Source organism: Ornithorhynchus anatinus, chromosome 13 (assembly GCF_004115215.2).
Source record: "Ornithorhynchus anatinus isolate Pmale09 chromosome 13, mOrnAna1.pri.v4, whole genome shotgun sequence".
Classification (NCBI taxonomy): domain Eukaryota; kingdom Metazoa; phylum Chordata; class Mammalia; order Monotremata; family Ornithorhynchidae; genus Ornithorhynchus; species Ornithorhynchus anatinus.
Window position 1 is genome coordinate 33,713,173 of NC_041740.1, and position 21,532 is coordinate 33,734,704.

Genomic DNA, 21,532 nt, shown 5'->3' on the forward strand with positions numbered 1-21,532 from the left:
TTGCTGTGTGATCATGGGCAAGTCACTTCATTTCTCTGCACCTCAGTGTCTCTGTGTCGCATCTGTAAAATCGGGATTAAAATGGTGAGTCTGATGTGAGACATGGACTGTGTCCATCCTGATAAACTTGTATCTTCCCCAGTGCTTAGTACAGTGCCTGGCATCAGTAAGCGCTTAAGAAATACCATAATGGAATTGTCCACTCTCTCCCTTAGCTATTTCAGATTGTGAGCATGCTGTGCAAGAAGTATGCCTAACTCTACATACTGCACACCTCTGAGGATAATGTTGGCTCTCAGTGAAAGAAAAAAACCTGAATTTCAAAATTGTAAGAAAATGCATAAACTGTGATTATTTTACACAGAATTTTTATTACCTTTAAAAAGAAATTGGAATCCTAAATTTTGACCATTCCACAGCTTTTCCATTTTCTTCTGAATACTTCTTCCATTTAGGTGGGCAGGAGTCAAGGCAAGGAGTGGGAGAAAGGATGGGAGAAGTACTTTTGTTCTCCATGCTTTCAGTTCTGGATACCACCATCACATTACTTTACCTCCATGGGATAAGACAGACTTGAGGGGTTTTGGAGTATTGGTGTACTGCTGGTTTCATCCAGTTCAACTAGGTCTGTGGGGTGGGGGGTGGAGGGCAGCCCCAACCCCCTACAAAAGGCATCATGGGAGAGTTATGTAATATACTTCCTTATTCAAAGGAACGAGTCAATGAGAATCCAAATGAGCACTTGGAGGATTAAATTGATAGTGGATTAGACAATGAAATCATCTTTGAATGGTAAGGAGGCCCTTACATATATGTGTGTGTATATGTATATATATATATATATATATATATCTTTTAAAATTATATACCATAAATTATTTATTTGTATTAACATCTCTCTCTCCCTCTAGACTGTAAATGGGCAGGGACGGTGTCTGCTAATTCTGTTGTATTGTACTCTCCCCAAGCGTTTAGAACAGGGCTCTGCACATAGTAAGGGCTCAATAAATACCATTGATTGATTACTCTTCCAAGCGCTAACTAGGCGCATAATAAATACAATTGATTGATGGCTTCCCTTCAGTCATACTCTCCCAAGTGCTCAGTAAAGTGCTCTGCACATAATAAGCACTCAATAAATACAAGTGAATGAATGAAAGTCTACTTTTGCAAATTACAGGGATAATTCAGAGTCTGAATTACAGATAGGTTTCAATCGATACTTTAGGTAGAACTGTATTTTTGGTCTGAAATAGCCATGTTACTGAAGTCTTGGGGCATCTGGGGGCCTGAATTAGCCAGATAATTTGCTGGTGTAGATCTTCTCATAAGACATGTAGAAAGTTCATACAGTACAAGAGAGATTTCTGTCTCTAATATACCCCACAATTTAGTCTCCCAAGTGCTAATATGGTCTTGAGTGGGGAAGGTGTCAATGGTCAGTTTTGAATGTGTCTTTCGGGATTTGCCAAGCTCTAGCCCTGGGCTGGATTTTAAAATGGAAACCCAGGGCAGAGGTCCACACCCAACCGCTTCTCAAATTTACAGGTAGACAGAGGGCGCATCACAGAGAGGTGGGTACAGAGGTTTGAGGAGTGTGGGGTGGGTAAACGGTGAAAGAAAAGAACTGAAATCTAACTTGGGCAACTCTTCTCTAAAGAACTGGCAGACCTCGGCTCCAGGAATGTCATGAGCCAGGGCCTTAGTTCTGACATCCCAGAATATAATCTCAGTCAGAATTCCCATCATGCCCTGGTCCTTATAAGGTCCTGCTGTGACCCTGACACCCCCAAGTGCCAGGGAAAACTCCTGGAGGAGCCAAATCCTTGTATTTCCAAGGGCTCTCTGGATAAATAGTTAACACTGGTAAGTTGAATGCCCAAGGTGAGTTTTGGCCCACTTTAACTTGGGCTAAAAAGCAAGGGTACAATGAAGCACTCAACCTACTCTCAATCCCACTTCATATGGGAAAGGTAAAAGGAGCCCCTTGTCCTTGAGAACAACAGACAGCGCTGCTCGCCTGAACCACTGGGTGAAACCCTGAGATCGTCTGGTATTAACCAGTACCGTTGATCAATCCATCAATTCCCACCTCTGACAATGAAAGCTGGTCATTTTGGCCATGGCGGAGAGTACAGGAGGGTAACTTCACCACCCTGGATACATAACCACATAACACCTAGCTGAGCTCTGCGGCTGCATCTCCCTTGACTGTGACACAGAGTTCCAATTAGCACTTAAGCAAGAGACTTTCTAGAGAGCACACTCACCTCGGCTCAGCCCGTCGGGTCCCCGGAGGATTCGGCATTCTTCTATCTGGCCAAATGGAGAAAACATCACCCTGATATCATTCTCATTACATTTCTTCGAAACCATTCCTATGAACAATTTTCTGTCTTCCACAGCTAGAAGATAAAAAATAATGAATGAGCAGAGGCCATTTCATCTTTTTTTTCCCCTCCCCCCCTGTAATCAATGCTTCATTACCACATCAAACTGAGCTCCAATCACATGAGCCAGCCTGCCTCTGAAACGGCAGGTTGATTCTTTGCTTATAACCGCCATCAATTCCTCATCTGCCTCTCCCATGTCGCTTTTCCCCCAAGTTCTTCCTCTTGTGATCATTTAGTCAGGATAGCCTAATTGGGCAGAAATATTAATACTACATTGTTGGGATTTTCCCCAATCCCTGGCACTTGAAGTGCTAATAAAAACTGGATCACACTTTCAAAATATCAAAGGCCTATGTACGTGTTTAATAGATGGAAGAAAATCCACAGGAAGTAACTTGCCCTACTGGAAAAGGCACAGGCCTGGGAGTCAGAGGCCCACTGTTCCAAACCTGGCTCTGTCACTTGCCTGTTGTGTGACCTTGGGCAAGTCACTTAACTTCTCTGCGCCTCAGTTTCCTCAACTGTAAAATGGAGATTCAATACCTGTTCGCCCTCCTACTCAGACTGTGAGCCCCATGGGGGACAGGAACTGAGTCCTATTTGATTAGCCTGTATCTACCCCAGCACTTAGAAAAGTGCTTGACATATAGTAAGTGCTTAACAAATACCATTAAACATTTCTATAGATATATATATATATATATTTTATATATATATAAGTATTGCAGCTGGATTTTGCAGACACCTTCGGTACAGGGTCTAATTCTCCTCTAGACTGTAAACTCGTCATGGTCAGGGAATAGTTTACCAACTGCTCTCCTTACTTTCTTAATACAGTGCTCCGCACACAGTAAGCGCTCAACAAATATGATGGATTGGTAGATTGATTCATTCAGACCTATGGTGTTTTACTCCCTTTCCCAAGTGAAAGAGAAAGGGAGGGAGAGACAATAGGAATATTGCAGCTGGATTTTGCAGACACCTTCGGTACAAGGTCTAATTCTCCTCTAGACTGTAAACTCGTCATGGTCAGGGAATAGTTTACCAACTGCTCTCCTTACTTTCTTAATACAGTGCTCCGCACACAGTAAGCGCTCAACAAATATGATGGATTGGTAGATTGATTCATTCAGACCTATGGTGTTTTACTCCCTTTCCCAAGTGAAAGAGAAAGGGAGGGAGAGACAATAGGAATGGAGCTGTCCTAATGGAAGGCTTTAACAAAGGCCATCACTCCAGAGACAGAGGAGATCTTGGTAATCAATTGGCAATGACCTTATTTGCCTGGGACCTAGGAAGTCAGTCACCTGGGGGAATGCTGAGAGGCAGAGAGGAAAAATAAGATCTTCCATTCTTGTTATCCTCCTCCAGAGTTAAAAATTAGCTTCCCCTGCAAAGTGAAGGCATTGCCCACTTCAGAACAGGCTGCCAATAAAAGAGGGAGCTGGGGAGTGTGGGAGGCGGGGTTTCATTTCCCTAGAGCTGATCCTATACATTGGTAGAGTTGATGAGTCTGTAGGAAAATGAAACAGGCATTTTCCTGAGCTATTAAGGGATTCTTTACTACGGCATTGATGTAGACAGCTCAAATCACTGACCAAAATCTGACTTTGAGGGCCAGTTCTAAAGTAGAAGAAAATTCTGGTTTACAAATTTAAGGCCTCCTGCTTACCAGGAATGGCTTCAGAATAGATCTGCTCAATAAAGCCTTGTTGACTGACTGACACTGTCTTCACAAAGGAAAAAAAAAGGGCAGCAACCCATAATTTTAGTCCTTTGTAACTGTGGTGTTGATTATATAGTATTGTACATATGCTGCTTCTTTCGGAAACAGCATGCAAATCCAATCTGTTGCTAACAAATGGGCCATCAGAATTTAGGAAGGAAAGAAGGGGAAGAAGCTTTGCTCTCAAGGATTTGCCACGCAGCTATTTATTTCTATTATTGTGCAAATTATTTAGATAATGAAGTATTTTTACTCTCCTGCTGGCTTCTACATTGTCTCTCTTCCCTACCATCACTCCACATATTAGCATAAGTTTTCCAAACAGAACAATGAGCCTCTGAATGAAGATACCAGTTTATCTAAATGGGATTCCCCCAATAGCCTGCATGGGTATTTTCAGTGGATTTAACATAAAAGCAAACACAAAGACAAAGGCCCATAATGTACCAATAACAAGACCAAAGTTTGGTATCCTTTTTGCTGTCCTTCTATAATTCTTCCTGATTACAAGGGGAAATTTCCCATTTTTTAAACCTACAGAGGAGTATTTTCCAGACTTCAGAAGGAAAAGTGCAAGAGGAAATCAGATTGTAAACACAACGTTCCTCAAAGTGTGGGCTCAGTTAGATTGCATGTCCATTATTATGATGGGTATCACCTCTAGCTTTCGATTCTTCCTTGTGTCCAGGCACAGGGAAATTTTGAACAGAAAGTGGAAACGGACAGCTTCGATCTCTGAACTCCTTGACTCAGTACTGAATTGTTCCTTGGGTTCTATTAAACTGACCACCCTTTAATCAACCTGTACACTGGAGAGGGAGCCAGTAAAACAAACCCTGAGTACAGAGCACTCAGAAAACTTGGGAAAGTATAAAATAAATAGGAAGTATGGCCCTGCTCCCAAGGATCCAGCCTACAATCCAGTTGGGAAGACAGGATAAACAATAATACACAGACAAGGAAATAAACATAAGACATGTGAAAGAAGGCAACTCCATATAAAAGGTATAAGAGGCCAAAGGAAAGATAAATACAATTTTCAGTCAATCATGGTGTAGTGGATAGAGCACAGGCCTGGGAGTCAGGAGGTCATGGGTTCTAATCCTAGCTCTGCCATTTGTCTGCTGTGTGACCTTGGGCAAGTCACTTCACTTCTCTGGGCCTCGGTTACCTCATCTGTAAATGGGGATTGAGACTGAGCCCCACATGGGGCAGGGACTATGTCCAACCTAATTTGCTTATATCTACCCCAGTGCTTAGTACAGTGCCTGGCACATAGTAAGCACTTAACAAGTACCAGAATTATTATTATTATTATAATTTATTGAGCCCTTACTGGGTGCAGAACACTGTACTAAGTGATTGGGAGCATACAATATAATAGAATTGATATGCAAGTGCCCTGCCCACAGCTATTTTACAGTCTAGAGGGGGATATTTTCAATGATTTATATCAATGCCCTATGGTTTTGTGAAGATGAAGTGACCACAGCCAAACGGGATCTACCTGGTAAGGCATTCTGGAGGAAATCAACCAAGAACATTATTCCTGTTCAAGTTATTTGGCTATTCAAGCCATGAATTTCCTTGGGAAGAGTGCTCCAAAGACTCAAAATAGGTCAGCTGAAGGTCAGCGGGACAGAGCAATGTCCTAATATCTGAAGAATTAATCTGGATTCTCTTAAGATAATAGGCTGAAGATTAAGATTTGAGTTTTACCGGTGGGAACGGGGGAAAGAGGATAGAGACAATTTAAGTGAGGATGACAGAAGCAATGGTGTTTACTGAGCACCCATCAAGGGCAATCGTTATACTAACTGCTGGGGAAAGTCAAACAGAAGCACAGGAGATGACCCCTACCCACAAGGAGCCTACATTCTCCTTATTCTCTCTCAGACTATCATGTCTTCCCCTGTCTCTCCTTCCAAAGGCTTTGCAGCCTTCTGATCCTACTAAATCCTGAAGAATTTGGTTCTTATTTTCTCAACCAGAGCAGACGACAAATTCCCAACAGATCTTTGGCTTCATTGGTAAACGCATCATTATGTCATTCAGCTAAAACGATTTGCAGGTTTTCAGCTTGAGGCTGATTTTATAGTAAATTAAACAACCAGTTCCCGTGTGCCGCTGTAAAACATGAAGCTCTTTTCAAGAGGAATACTCCAAAAACAGCAAGTGTGGTAAGATGGAAGCCAGGCTGGCTGTCAAGGACTATTTGTTATTAGTGATTAGGTGCTACACTTCAAAAAATTCCCTTCTGTTCTATCGTAGGAATACAAACCATCCATGATGGTGTGGACTGAGAGCAGCAGTGGACTGACAGAAAGAGAGGAAGAGGATACATCTTCCTTTCTATTTCTAGAATTGGCTTAGATTAATGATAATTAAATCAATGAAGAAGAATACTTCCCTGGTCCATTTAAAACTCTTTTAAATTGGGCCTCTTACACAGGCCACCCGGTATAATTTCATTTTGCCATCTGGACTGTTAAATGTACTTCTTGCACATCGTTCAGTCTGAAAAAGGAAGCCAGACTGATCTTTCGCTATCCAACTTAGCTCTACACTTTCCAAGCTCACTATAGCTCAAGACAACCCACTCTTGCCATTCTTTCTCCGTTCTTAAAAATAAACTATTTTTCCAGTGAAATCAATTTAGAGAAATTAAAACATATATTAGTGGTTCTCAATAGTATATTTAGTAAAAAAACAACAATAAACAACTCTTTCAAACAACTCAATGTCCCCACCAAAATCTTTTTCTTTGAGTTTTACTTGTGGGGAACAAAAAGTGATTCTGATTTAATTATCTTTTATCTCACCCCAATGCTTAGTGCAGTGCTTGACATGATATATACCATATTATCAGAACTAAGAAATTAAGGATTTAAACAGTTTTTTCAAAATACAAAAAGAGCTACTCAAGTTACAGTATCCATATCACTCACATGAATTATAATTATTTACAATGGTAAATGTTTTGGAAAAAATTGAGAAATGGATAATTATTTTATATATAAATTATTTTTGTTAGATAGGAGGGAAAAGGGGGCTCTTTTGGAGTCCCTAATTGATAGTCGTCTAACACCCTAGTGTGTAATCTGTCAAAGTCACACCTGGATTAAGGGCTGCCTGAATTAATTAGCAATTTTTCTAGGTGTTAATGCTAACATATGGCATTTAATTACTGCCTCCAAATTTGGAAGCCTCTCCAAACAGAATTTCAGAATTATTTCTTCAACCTTTCAATGATTCAGAACATGACTGTGTGAAAACATACAATGATCCCTTCGTTTGGTTGGAGCCTCTCCCAATCGTCAGCAATTCCCCTCAAAATGTCCCAGTCCTACTTCTGGCCCCAAACTGTAATACAGTTTTGAGGCCATGGGGAAGAGGAGACAGCAAGTATAAGGCGGCACTGCTGGAATCAAAGCCTGAGGGACTTCTGACATGCCATGAGGCTGAAGGCTCATAGGGAAGAAGAATGGTCTGCTTCAAATACCTCTCTTCTTCTTGCCCTGAAGCACCAGCTGACATTAGAGGAAAAAGAAGTGTGGCCTAGTGGAAAGAGCACAGGCCTCGAAGTCAGAAGACCTGTGTTCTAATCCCTCGGGCTTTCAATCAATTAAACAACGGTATTTATTGAGCACCTACTGAGGAGCCCTACATGAAGCACTCAGGAAAGTACAACAAAAGCAGGATTCATACTTCTTGTACTCGAGGAGTTTTCAATCTAATGGGAGAGATGGACTAAACTTATTTGCCAACAGTGAAGCAGCATGGCCTGGTGGAAAGATCAAGGAGCTGAGAGTCAGAAGACCTGCATTCTAATCCCAGCTCTGCCACTTGACTGCTGTGTGACCTTCTCTGTGCCTCGGCTACCTCATCTGTAAAATGGAGATTAAGAATGTGAGCTCCATGTGGGACATGGCTATATTCTGTATCTATCTCGGTGCTTAGAACAGTGTCTGGTACATAGAAAGCACTTAACAAATACTATTTATAAAAGAAGAGTGTGAGTAAGAAGAGAAATAATAATATAATTATATCTGGATGAATTAGCTGAAAAATTAAATATTCAAATTAAAGTACCAATAAAAACATAAGTGATGAGGCTACGAAAAAAACAATAGAATTCATGATGGTTAGAGATAGCTCTTAGGTTGATGTGGATTATTTGGGGGAGGCTTCCTGAAGGAGGTGGGCATTTAGGAAGGCTTTGAAGAGGAAAGAGTTGTGGGCTGGTGGATTTAGAGGAGGAGGGAGATGAAGAGATATGTAGGCACGGGAGTAGTGCAAGCAAGGGGACAGAGCGGGGAGAGGCAAGAGCAAGATACATTACAATTTGTGTTTGGGAGAAGTGAAGAGTGAGAACTAGGACAAAGCACGTAAAGAGATCCAAAACATAATATGGGGAGATGGGGTGGAAAACCTTAGAATCTTTGATTGATGTGGAGAGACATCTTGAAGCTGCATGAGGCTTCAGGATTGCTTGCGCATCAATGTTTAGGATAGATGGGAGGTGCGAGAGGCAGAAAGGCCAGTGAGGAAGCTGGTGCAGTAGTCTAAGAAGGATATGACCAGAATTCTAGATTTCAGATCCAGAATATTTAAAATCTTTTAAAAATCTAGATTCTTTTGCTTGTAGTTCACAGATGTAAGTGGAGCTGGGAAATGCTCACTTATTTTCAAAGGGCGAGTTCTGTTTGTTTTCTAATGTACCACATTTTCTTCCAATAAAATCGTTACTAACACTAAAACTAAATGAGATATATTTCTCAAATAACCTTCCTGTAGTTTGGGAACTCATCTGAGGCTTATTTGAATCTTAAAAGTGGGTAGAGAAGTTTGCTAGAACTGTTTTGTCTTACAAGATTTCCCGTATTATTTTGCCACTAGTTGGAGTGGCAATGTGTTGTGGATGGATGCAAGTTAAAAAAAAAAAAAAAGAATAAAGGCTTTAGAAATACTGTACCTGCAACCTGCATTTTACAGGTCTCAGGTTTAAAGTCAAAATAGAGGGCAATGGCTTTGTGCAGTCGTTAAGAATTTAAAAACTCATTTGGGTGGATATGCACCAAGTGCTTAGTACAGTGCTCTGCACATAGTAAGCGCTCAATAAATACTATTGAATGAATAGAGTGGCAAAATTAGAGCTATTCTATATTATGTGGACCACCTATCTAGTTCAGTTCATGTTTGATTCCATACATGGCTAAAAATTCAAAGAGTGATTCCTTTTCTAGAATGGGTTTGTCCATCTCTCATTAGTTTGTTATTAGGCACTCTCTGTTCTTTGTAAATAGTGAGTTTAAGATATCTGAATGAACTGGCAAAGAAAAGAGTACATGTCCAACTAGAGTGAGTCTTTCGTGTTATCTCTAAATGTCAGCAAATTCAATAAAACTGCAATTAAGACTTGTGCAAGTTTCTGAAATCTGAGATGTATTTACTGCTTTTGGCCCAAAGAAATCTTTTCTAAAACTATGATTTACCTGCTTAAAGTGGCTTAAAACAAGAAGCAGTTCTTGGTGTTTTTTTTTTTTAACCATATGATTCTAAAAATGATACATTTTGTCTGCTTTCTCTAGAACTGTGATGGAGGAGGGGAAGTGAAACTCGTTTCTGTCGATGCAATGTGTGAGGTTTCTGTTCCTTCTAACTTCAAAAACTTTTGGTAAAGTTCAGCTGACACCCTCCGAAAGCAGCCTTAGATTCATTTCGCACTGAAGGGTGCCGAAACAGCAGTGTGGTGCTTGAAAATCTAACTCTGGGTCTGGTGTTGGGAGGGCGGGTGGAAAGAAACTTCTGTTATGGCCTCTTTCTCTACACACAGAGAAGTAGCATACTCTAGTGGAACAAGCACAAGACTGGGAGTCAGAGGAACTGGGTTCTAATCTCTTCTCAGACTATTGCTTGTACTGTGACCTTGGGCAAGTCACTTTACTTCTCTCTGTCTCCATTTCTTCAATTGTAAAATGTGGATTAAATATCTGTTCTCTCTCCTACGTAAACTCTAAGTCCCATGTGGGAAAAGGACTATGTCCAATCTGATTAATTTGTATCTACCCCAGCATTAGAACAATGCTTGACACCTAATAACAAATTCAACAACAACAATGATGATGATAATAAACTCCTTCCAAGAGCTGCAGGGAGTTCATTTCCAAGGTCTATCACTATTCTCTTTTTTCTCTCCTTTTAGACTTTAAGATCATTGTGGATAGAGAATGTGACTATCTAAAAGAAGCAGCGTGGCTCAGTGAAAAGAGCATGGGTTTGGGAATCAGAAGTTGTGGGTTCTAATCTTGGCTTTGCCACTTGTCAGTGTGACTTTGGGCAAGTCGCATACTTCTCTGTCCCTCAGTTGCCTCATCTGTAAAACGGAGATTAAGACTGTGAGCCCCACATGGGACAAATTGATTACCTTGTATCTACTCCAGCGCTTAGAACAGTGCTTAACAAATACCATCATTATTAATATTATTCTGTTATACTGTTACACTGGCTCTCCCAAGTGCATAGTGCAGTGTTCTGCACACAGTAAATATGATTAATTTAGCCATGGCTGCGTACCCATCGAAGGAGAAGTTTTGTTGGAAAACTCTCCTGAGAAGCAGACCAAGGAGGTACTAAGAATCAGCGTGGTCTAGTAGAAGGAGCATGGACTGGGGAGTCAGAGGACCTGGGTTCTAATCCCAGCTCTGTCACCTAGGGCAAGTCACAACTTCTAGGTACCTTAGTTTCTTCATCTGTAAAATGGGGATTGAATATCTGTTCTCCTTCTTACTTGGACTGTGAGCCCTGGGTGGAACAGGGACTATATCTGATCTGTCTTGTTTGTACACCACTACTTAATGTGGTGCTTGGCACAGAGTAAGTGCTTATCAAATACCACATTCTGAGGTATTTGTTGTTGTGGCCGTTACACAAGAGCCCACCTGTCGATGTTTGTCACCACCTGAGATGGACGTCCAAGGAATATCAGGGTGGGAGTCAGCAATGGGGAGATTTAAAGAGTAAGGGAAAGGGGTTACAGAACACAAGGAAGAACTAGGGGAGTTAAGAATACCCAGAAGACCCAGCAGGAGACCACATGAGATCTAGAGAAGTCTGTCATATCAAGAGAAAGGAGAACTGTACCAAGTTTTAATATTCTAAACTTTACAGTCCATGGAGAAGCCTGAAAATGGGATGCACTACAATTAGCAAAAAATACCTTGCGGAGAGATTTGAAGCCCAATCATAATTTACATTTGCAGATATGGAGATCTCTAAGTGCATGGCTTCTGCCCTGATTACTAATTAATGAGCTGCAAAAATGCCCGTTGGAAGTAACCAGTGCTGATTATGTCAGCCTATGGGACGGAGGAGGTCTGCAGCCTAAGATGGTAGAAGATTTCTTTAACCTCCATTTTAGTAAATTAAAAGAACAAAGGCAGGACAAAAGGCTTATACAAATGGAAAACAAATGTTAATAAAAATGCAAAAGAAGAATCCAAGCATCAGTTCTATCAGGTCCCACAGAGACAAACTCCAAACATTTTCCCGGACCCTGACAATTTCATCTTTGCATTTGGTATAAGTTAATTTAATTAATTCAACTAAGTGTTGAATGAATCCTCAAGAAAATACAGGGCTCATTTTAATATTATTTAGAGAAGATTGTAGAGTTTCCCCTTGCTTGCTGCTGGGTTAATTCCTCAAAGGCCTTGTGTTTGGATGATGAGACCAAAGGCTTACGGGACAGATGGTATGAGGAGGAGGAGGGGAAGTTTGTGACAGTCACCCTGGGAAGTCTGACTTTTCTGAATGGCTCTCACAGTAGTCTTACATCAAACTTCATCCCCACAGTCACCCTACTTGCTCTACATGATGGGCAATCCAACATCTTTACTTTCTTTTTCAAGGAAATCACCTTTCTTGCTGCTTTTACAAATTGTTCACTGACTTTTTGCTCTACGGCCCTGATTACAGACACTGGAATCAGGAGAAAATGGACCCTGATGCCACAAAACAGAGTAGGATGGGAATTCTGGGTAGTGAGAGTGTGTGAAATGTCTGAAGTGCAGATGTATGTCATACCACTCTGCAGACTGTAAGCTCCTTGTGGGCAAGGAACGTGTCTACCAACTCGGCTATACTGCACTCTCTTAAGCGCTTAGTACAGTGCTCTGCAAACAGCAAGTGCTCAATAAATACAATTGATTGAAACTAAGCAAAATGACACATGGAATATGAATCATGGTATCAAATTCAGAAGTGTAATTGATGAGGAAAACTGTATTACAGTGGGCACAGGGATGAAATTCAAAAGAAAAAAAAATCAACTTAGATCTTTCTGGGGAATCTTCTTCTCGTTCTTGTTCAACTCCGAACTTAAGACTACTAGAATTGCATTTACCAGGTAAAATCAATGGTCCACCCAGCCCAATACTATCCATCTTGGCAACAAAAAACTTAAAGGAACCATGTGATGGGTGCCCTTGAAAATGACCCTAGTGTTTAGGTATGACATCTAATATCCCTATTATTTCTCCCCAACTCTAACTATCCCCTCTACTCACCCACTATGAGCCACTTGTCCGGTAATGTATCAAAACCCCGCTTGAGGCACAGATAGGCATCTGTTTGTTACTTGCGATAAGAAATTCCATTGGCTTATCACCTTCATGGGATAACAGTATTTCTTTTTGCTTGTCTTGACCCCAACATCTTCACCCTCAACCAAGTGTGAAGAATTGGTGACTAATAATTGTGTACTCTTCCACTTCTTGTCTCAGCTTGCATTTTTCAAGACTGAAGAGTCATGACTCTTTCAGTCCATCTCCTTTCCCCTGATCATATTGTTTTCTTCCTTCTTGCACCTCCAGTGTGCACATGTGCTGGGAGAATCCACCCCACAAAAGTCATACACCACGGGGTTATTTTCCCATGCTAGCCCCAGTTAGAGATAGAGAAAGCCATTCCCCCAACATCTCCTCTGCACCTTCCTTCCCAAGATAATCACAAAGTGGAAAAGGATGGCATTTCTTCAGATCGGCCAGTGGAAAGGAAGTTGCCTGAAATAGTTCTATTTGCTTTTTAGAAAGGAAAGGTGAGCTGGATCAGTTTTTTTTCCATTTTAATTTAAAAACAGACATAAGGAAGAAATGAAATCACCACCTACCATTTGACTTTTCACTATCGGCAGGCTTCATCTGAATGGGATGATGCATCTAAAATACAAAGGAGAGAAAATAAAGACAGGTTGGACAATTGGAAAGGAAAACTCTTGCCATCTGAAACTGCTGGCCTTGAGCATCGATGAGACAACCAGGACATATAATCAATATGAAACACTGTTGAAGTAAGCGAGAGCAACAAACTCAGAATAAGGCCCCAGTAACCCACTTAGACATGCAAGGCAAACATTAGTTCAGTATTTTATAACCAGCTGCTAAATCTCTTCAATTCACAGGGCCCAGAGGAATGGCCATGGTTCAAATATGGCACAGTTTGTTTTTAAACTCCAAAGGGTCTCTCCTAGCTGACCACTGGGTGGATTTTTTTTGAATTCCGACTCTTATATGTTTTCACTGGCTTCATTACCCCACACAGGACTCACAAGAGATTAAGAAAGTAATCTGGCAGCTGCCAGATGATCAAAATGAGGGAATAATGAGGAATTTGGACACAAAGAACGACTTTTGGGCTCTTCATGAATACCACAGTGGTAACACTCGAAGTTGAGTTTTTCTCCATGCTCAAATAACATTCAAGACCCTTAAGTCTAAATGCCATAGTAGAATGCAATTCTCAATACTTAATTTTTTCAATGCAGTCTACAGTTTTAATTTTTCTCCCACCTCCTCCAAGACAATTTACAGTTTGACTGAAGAGGGATGGCTAAGCATCAGGCAGTGATGGACAGAGCTAAAGATTTCCTAAAATGTCTTTTCTTTGGGTTTTTCCCATTCTTCAAATGGGTAAAATACTACTACTAAAAATAATTGTGGTATTTGTTAAGTGCTGACTATGTACTAAGCACTGTTTTAAGGATTCACAGTCTAAGTAGGAGGGAGAACAGCTATTGAATCCTGATTTTTCAGATGTGGGAACTGAGTCAGTCAATCTTATTTACTGAGCACTTACCATGTGCACAGCACTGTACTAAACACTTGGGAGAGTACAATATAAGAGACATATTCCCTGCCCACAAAGAGCTTACGGTCTAGTGAGAGAGATATTAATATAAATAAATTATGAGATGAACATAACTTCTGTGGGGGCTGGGAACCAAGGCACAGAAAAGGTAAGTGACTTGCCCAAATCACCTAGCAGGCAAGTGGCAGAACTGGGATTAGAACCCAGGTCCTCTGACTAGGCCACACTCCATCTCAACTGATTGGGTATAATTCACTGATTAACGAGGAGTCCAATAACAGCTTTTCTCCAGAGTCCAATAACACTTCCACAGTCTCTACCTGGAAGGGGTCAATTAATCAGTAGTGCTTATTGAGTGGCTCCAGAGTGGTGAACACTGTATTTGGAGCTTGGGAGAGTACAATAGAGGTCGAGGATAGGATCCCTGCCCACAGGGAGCTTAAAATCCTTTCTGAGCATTTTGAAATCATGACCCTCGTCACAGTAGAGGCCACTGTGATAAATAACAAAGGGACTTGTTCCGCACCAAGCAGAAAAGGAGGTGTTTTGGTTGAAAGTGTTCATTTTCACTCTCTGCTCCTCCTTCCTCTCATGCTCCATGGTTCCCCCCCCCAGACATTTTTCCATTGGTGTGTGGACTCTTCCGCCTAGTCCTCCCCTGATTTTTCTTTTTTCTACCATCTCCGACGAGCCAGGTGGTGCTTCGAAGACGCCACGGATTACTGGCTTTCATATATCTCTGCGCATCGTGAGGGCAAAGAAGCTGACAGAATCATGGTCTGAGGTTTAATCTCCATTAAAGAAAGCGACACCGAGTACTGAATAGGAGCACAAACCACTAAGCATCAAATATGAACCTTACGATCCCATCAAATGTCTATCTAGGGAAAGGAGAGACCAGGAAAAGATTGATGTGGGAATTTTCCCTGGCAAGAAGCATAGGGTTTTCTGTGGTGCCCCAAGTCTCGGTTTAGACAGATGCATTAGCAAGTCGAATCACATCACTGCGCATTTCCACAGAGTTTACTCTGAGGGAGAATGCTACCTCCATGCCCAATTAAAATGCATCCCTCTCACTGCCTGCAAAAGACCTCCTGCCTCATTTTTTACCATATCCCCAGGAAGATGTGAGACGCAGAGTGGGTGGAGTCGTGGGATAGGCACACTGCTTTTATGGTTGTGGGCCCCATTCTCTTTGAACCTCGAATTTCCCCAGTGGACTCCCATCCCTTTTGTGCCACATCTCTGGGTTTTATCTAATTTAAAGGAACAGGGAATGGTATTTGGCCCAGTCATTTGAAAGATATGAAATGATGACCCTCTGTCAGAGAGAATTTTGTTCTGGGTCTAAGATGGGCCTTCAGAGTCCGGGGGAGTTAGTGTTTTCAGGGAGCAACCAGCACAGTGCTTTGGTCAGGTATGACTGCTCTTAGGAGGCAATAGTCAGTCAGTCAGTCAATTGAATTTATTGAGCACTTACTATGTGCAGAGCACTGCACTAAGCACTTGGGGGAGTACAACATAAAAGATACATTCCCTGCCCACAACAAGCTTACAGTCTAGAGGGAGCAGCAGACATTAATATAAACATATTTATTTTTTAAGGTTCTAAACCCGACTCCTCCCCTTAGGTGCTGTGTGACCTAGGACAAGTCACTTAACTTCTCTGTACCTCAGTTCCCTCATCTGCAAAATGGGGATTCAATACCTGCTCTCCCCCTTACTTGGACTGTGAGCCCTATTTGGCCGTGCTAATCTTATAGCTATCCAAACGCTTAGTACAGGGCTTGGAGCATAGTATGCACTTAAAAAAAACACCTGATGGGGAAACAGACATTAAAGAAAATTACAGATGGATATCAATCAGTGGTGGAAACTGACTTTCAGGCCTGTCTGAAATGTGACATCCTACATATTCTTATCAAAGCTGTATGCCCAGTGGAAAGAGCATGGGCCTAGGAGTCAGGGATCTTGGGTTCTCATCCTGGCTCCATCACTGCCTGCCACGTGCCCTTGGGCAAGCCACTTCACTTCTCCCTACTTAGACTGCCGGCTTCATGTGGGACAGTCTATCTTCTATCTGCTCCACTGCTTGGCACATAGCAAGTGCTTTTACAAACACCAAAATTATTATTATCCTGCCATTTCTGCAGATGAATTAAATTATGACTGTGAAGCATTTGGAATTCCTTTGGGAAAGATGGTTTATTAATACAGGAAACCTCTTCATAACTAAATTAAAGGGAACCAATTGTGCACAGAGAGCTTTTAAAAAAGTTTTACATTACATAGTACTGGGACCAACTGAAGAACGTTTTTATTTGAAAGTGTTAAGAACTAATCCATTATACCTGGGTAAGATCTTTTAAAGGGAGTACATACTCTTATATCAACCCCATTTTCACTTTTGCCACATTCATGGCCCCTATGGATTAGGGAGATTTACTATGGGGTCTTGGGATTCTGCTATGAGTTGATAACCTTTATTTACGTGCCTAAATTATTAAAAAATGAAATTATGAAAAAAGTGGGAGTCATTACACTTGCATATAACAAGGTTCATGTATTCAGAGTCACTGGAGTAAAGTACTCCTAAGAACTCTCTACTGAGAAGTGGCATAGCCTAGTGGCTAGAGCATGGACCTGGGAGTCAAAAGGACCTGGGTTCTAATCCCAACTCTGCCCCTTGTCTCCTGTGTGACCTTGGGCAAGTCACTTCATTTCTCTGGGCCTCAGTTACCTCATCTGTAAAATGGGGATTACGGCTTGTGAGCCCCATCTGGGACAGGGACCATATTCAACCCAATTCGCTTGGACCGTGTTCAACCCCAGCGCTTAGTACGGTGCCTGGCACATAGCACTTAAATGCCACAATTATTATTATTTTATTTATTACTACATGAAAACAATTGCAGCCTGAGAACCCATGTGACTTCAGTGGAAGAATAATAATATAATGATAACGATGGCATTTGTTAATCACTATGGGCCAAGCACTTTACTAGGCAGAGGGGTAGATAGAGGATAATCAGATCCGACACAGTCTCTACCCCATATGGAGCTCAGAGTCTGAGAGACAGAACAGGTATTTAATCCCCATTTTACAGATGAGAAAACTGAGGTCCAGAGGAGTTGGGTGACTTGGCCAAGATCGCACATGAGGTCAGTGGTAGAACTGGGATTCCTGATTCCCGGGTCCATGCTCTTTCCTCCGGGCCATGCGGCTGGGAGAAGATGATGTAGGATGTCACAAGGAGATACAGATTTCATAGTCGGCCACAGATAAGATGAGATGAAAAACAAAGGGGCTGTCCCAGGAAAATAGGGTAATATTCATTAAAGTAACCTGGGGCAGTGAAGAACAGCCCCAAATAGGCTTTGGAAGTTAAGAGACTCATTCTGGGTTTATGTTTCTCTAACAGAAGAAGCCTCCCAGTTTGTATTGGTTCTGCAATCTCTGTAGATTGGAGAAAGCCATCAAACCCACAATCCATAGGCCGGCTCTCATATGACCTAAGGGATATTATGAAAACAGCTCAGGGAGGGGAAAGGGGAGCGGAGAATGGAGATGAGAGGACATTAAACAACCTAGAATTCTATTTAATTGAAACACTATTGTGTTCAAAACACTTTCCATATTTCATGCTTAATTAATTTGTGATTTTGGGGATTGGAGGGGTGGCGGATTCCTATTACTCATTCCAGGCTGGTTTCTCTTTTGCATTTGAGACTGATTAAAAGAGGGTCTTGAGGGGGCCGGCTGTGATGATGTTGGAAAAGCTGGTTCAGATCTTTTTGGTTCGATTCCAGACTCCGTTCCTGATTAATTGTGTGACACTGATCAAGTTACCATGCATCTCCACCTGCCTCTATGCTTCTTTCTAAGCGCAGCAGACGGCAGGGAGAGCTGCAGAGCTCAACTGTTGCAGGTGCCAATGAAGAACGTGGTCCCGGGAAAAATAGACAAGCATAACTCCTAAAAGGAGTGAGGATGGCAGCAATGCAACCTGATTCCCTTGCAAATGTGCGAATCGAGTCTGCAGCTTGCCTGCTTGTGGCTTCTTCCAGCTAAGAACTCCGAGAGTAATAGCAGCAACAGCATTTACTGAGTGTCCATTTGCTGTTGATGCAGTTTACCAGGTCCTTGGGAAGTACAGAATAAAAAAGAGATACATTCCCTCACCACATGGAGTTTATACTCCAACGGGGGAGACAAACAGATATGTTTACAACAGCCCTCCCAAAATACCTAGAATCAGCATGGATTAGTGGATAGAACATGGGCCTGGGTGTCAGAAGGACCTGCATTCTATTCTAATCTCTGCTGGGTGACCTTGGGCAAGTCACTTCAGTTCTCTGTGCCTCAGTTACCTCATCTGTAAAATGGGGGTTAAGGCTGTGAGCCCTTTGTGGGACAGGGACTGTGTTCAACCTGATTAGCTTGGATCTACCCCAGTGATTAGTACAGTGCCTGGCACATAGTAAGTGCTTAAATACCGTAAGAGAAAAAAAATACTTGCATACAAATACAAATACTTGAGTGTTGAGGAGGGTTTAAGTAAGTTCACAAATGCTATAGAGGGCTGAAGGGATGATATGGATCAGGGTCCTGGGAAATTTACTGGGGAAGGCTTGCTGGAAGAGGTGGGATTTTAGAAAGGATATGATGTGCAGAGAGCAAAGATCTGTCTGATGTGGGCAGGGAACGAGTCCTCAGCCAAACAATCAATGTGAGTGAGGGGATGGAGGGGAGATTCCCTTTTATCCCAGCGGTGCCCCCAGCTCCCTCTTCCTCTGGGGAAACCATTTTTATTTTTAATAATAATCGTGATAATTAATAATGGTGGTAATAATGTTGGTATTTGTTAAGCGCTTACTATGTGCAGAGCACTGTTCTAAGCGCTGGGGTAGATACAGGGTAATCAGGTTGTCCCACGTGAGGCTCACAGTCTTAATCCCCATTTTAGAGATGAGGGAACTGAGGCATTGAGAAGTTAAGTGACTTGCCCACAGTCACACAGCTGACAAGTGTCAAAGCTGGGATTCGAATCCATAACCTTTGACTCCCAAGCCCGGGCTCTCTCCACTAAGCCATGCTGCTTCTTCAGCTTGTAGGTAAGACACACTTCTTTGGTGACTCTGGAGGACCCTGGCATTTCCCAGACCTCATGTCAGACTGACCTTTCCCCGTGGCATGTACAACCTGCCACAGACATGTTGGCCTGGGAGAGGGTCTAACTCAACTGCCCTTCCAGAGATAAGGACTCAGAAACGACTGGTGTTTCTCACTTCCCAGGTTTCGGACACCTGAGCTATGATTCGTAGAAGCGTAGCCTAGAGCCTAGTGAAACAAGTATGGGGCTGGGATAAGGAGACTTGTGTTCCTGTCTTGGGTCCCCTAATAACCTGCTGTGGAACTTTGGGCAAGTCACTTAACCCCTCTGTTTCATCACTTGTAAACTGAGAATCAAAAAGCTATTCTCCCTTCCTCTTAGACTGAACCCTTTGTGCGACAGGGAATGGGTCTGATCCAAATATCTTGCATTTACCCCCAGTGCTTGGCACATAGTAAGTGCTTAATAAATACTACTGTCATTTTTATTATCATTAGAGCAATGAAGGCTCTGGGAGAGAAATCAAGAGCAGGGAGAGAGTGGAACTCAGAGAGAAGAAAATGAGAAGGAAACTTCAGTTGAGGTCATTGCATCCTGTATCCCGGGCTCAACCAAGACTTGGTACAGTGCTCTGCGCACAGTAAGTACTCAATACGTACCAGTGATTGATTGATACCCCTCTGGCCAAACTGCTGTACTCATTTTCTCTGTGATACACAACCCCAAGCTCCAGTCTTGTAAAATGGTCACTCTGCCTCGGTCTCCTTGCAGAGATGAACAGAGAGGCACAGCAGTTTCAGAGGTAACGAGCTTCCACAGCTAGTGTGAAGACAGACCTTGGGCTGGAATTCTTGAGATCTGGAGGAAGGGAAAGGGGCAAGGGAAGGGGCGTGCAGCTGGTTCCTTACACACAGGAACGCTCTTGTTGAAACTTGTTTAACCTGGGCCATCACCAATTGATACATTAACTACCTTTAACACTCGATTCAATAAAACATGTCATTTTATAATCTGAAATGGGTTTTACAGAGTCACTGGCATGCATCTCATTATTAAACCCATCCTGACCCCCTGAGAGAGCAGTCGTGATGGCACATATTATAAGCTCCCTGCCATAAAATATTTAAAGATAGAAAAGGAGGGGGAGAAAGAAAAAGAAGCATCGCCACAAAAGCGAATCCAAGAAAGTGAATTCACAATGAAGAAGAAAATAAAAGGAAGGCCACACGAGTAAAACCAAATAGGTCCTTTTCTTTCCTACGACAATGAGTCGAAGCAGGGGGAAAAAGGCTGAATGCTTTAAATTGTGCTCGTATAACTCTAGGCTATAAAATAATAAAAACACCTACGTTCTCTAAAGTAGGCTCAAAGATTACAGTTAGCAGAAAACTGCTTTCAAATGAGTTACCACCCACTAGAAGCATGTCATCTCTTGAAATGAAGGATTGTGGGGTTTTCTTTTTTTGGGGAGAGGGGAAGGGCCATTATTATAGGAGTAATAGTATTTATTAAGCATTTGCTGTGTGTAGAGCAATGTCCTAGCACTGGGAGAGAATACATCTGTGGGAAGTGGAAAAGATCCCTGTCCACTGTGGGCTCACAATCTAAGAGTTGTGGCACATCACAAAGTTACATGCTTATAAACCTGGACTTTCCCCAGAAAAGGTCAGGGAAGAAAGCTGAAGAGTTGCCAAGGATTGCTTAACTTATAATTGTAGTATTGGTTAGGTGCCTACTAAGTGCCAAACACTGTATTAAGTGCCGAGGTAGAACTAATATTATCGGGTTGGACATACTGGGGCTCGCTGTCTAAACAGGAGGGAAAACAGGTACTGGATCCCCATTTATCATACACACAACCAAGATACAGAGAAAGTCCAAGAGGCCTAAAAGAATGCATCCCCATTCGGTTTTGGAGGCTCAAAGTCAGCTTCTCAGCTAAAATAACTCTACCCATTTACATTCCTGTCAAAACCATGTGACATCTGTATGAATGGGAAAACAAGCAATGGAACGGCTTACTTCTGGCAAAAATAAAAACATGGCAGGGAAATTAGATTAATCTGGGTGGAATTCTATCAGGGAATTTGGAGTGTGTCATGGTGATTAAGTCATCATTTCTGTCAGATTACTCTAATCGGCTGTCAAATAAC

The 21,532-nt window shown here is 42.0% G+C and overlaps 1 protein-coding gene across 14 annotated transcripts in view; it reads right to left on the reverse strand.

Moving 5' to 3' along the window:
• Positions 1 to 21,532, reverse strand: part of CELF2 (CUGBP Elav-like family member 2) — a 484,640-nt gene that overhangs the window by 58,582 nt on the left and 404,526 nt on the right. For all 14 annotated transcript variants that reach the window (XM_029078013.2, XM_039913825.1, XM_039913823.1 and 11 more), the window contains 2 exons: positions 13,289 to 13,337; positions 2,271 to 2,405 (listed from right to left, as the gene is read on the reverse strand). In XM_029078013.2, coding sequence (XP_028933846.1) covers positions 2,271 to 2,405; positions 13,289 to 13,337 — 184 coding nt within the window. The remainder of the gene's footprint in view (positions 1 to 2,270; positions 2,406 to 13,288; positions 13,338 to 21,532) is intronic.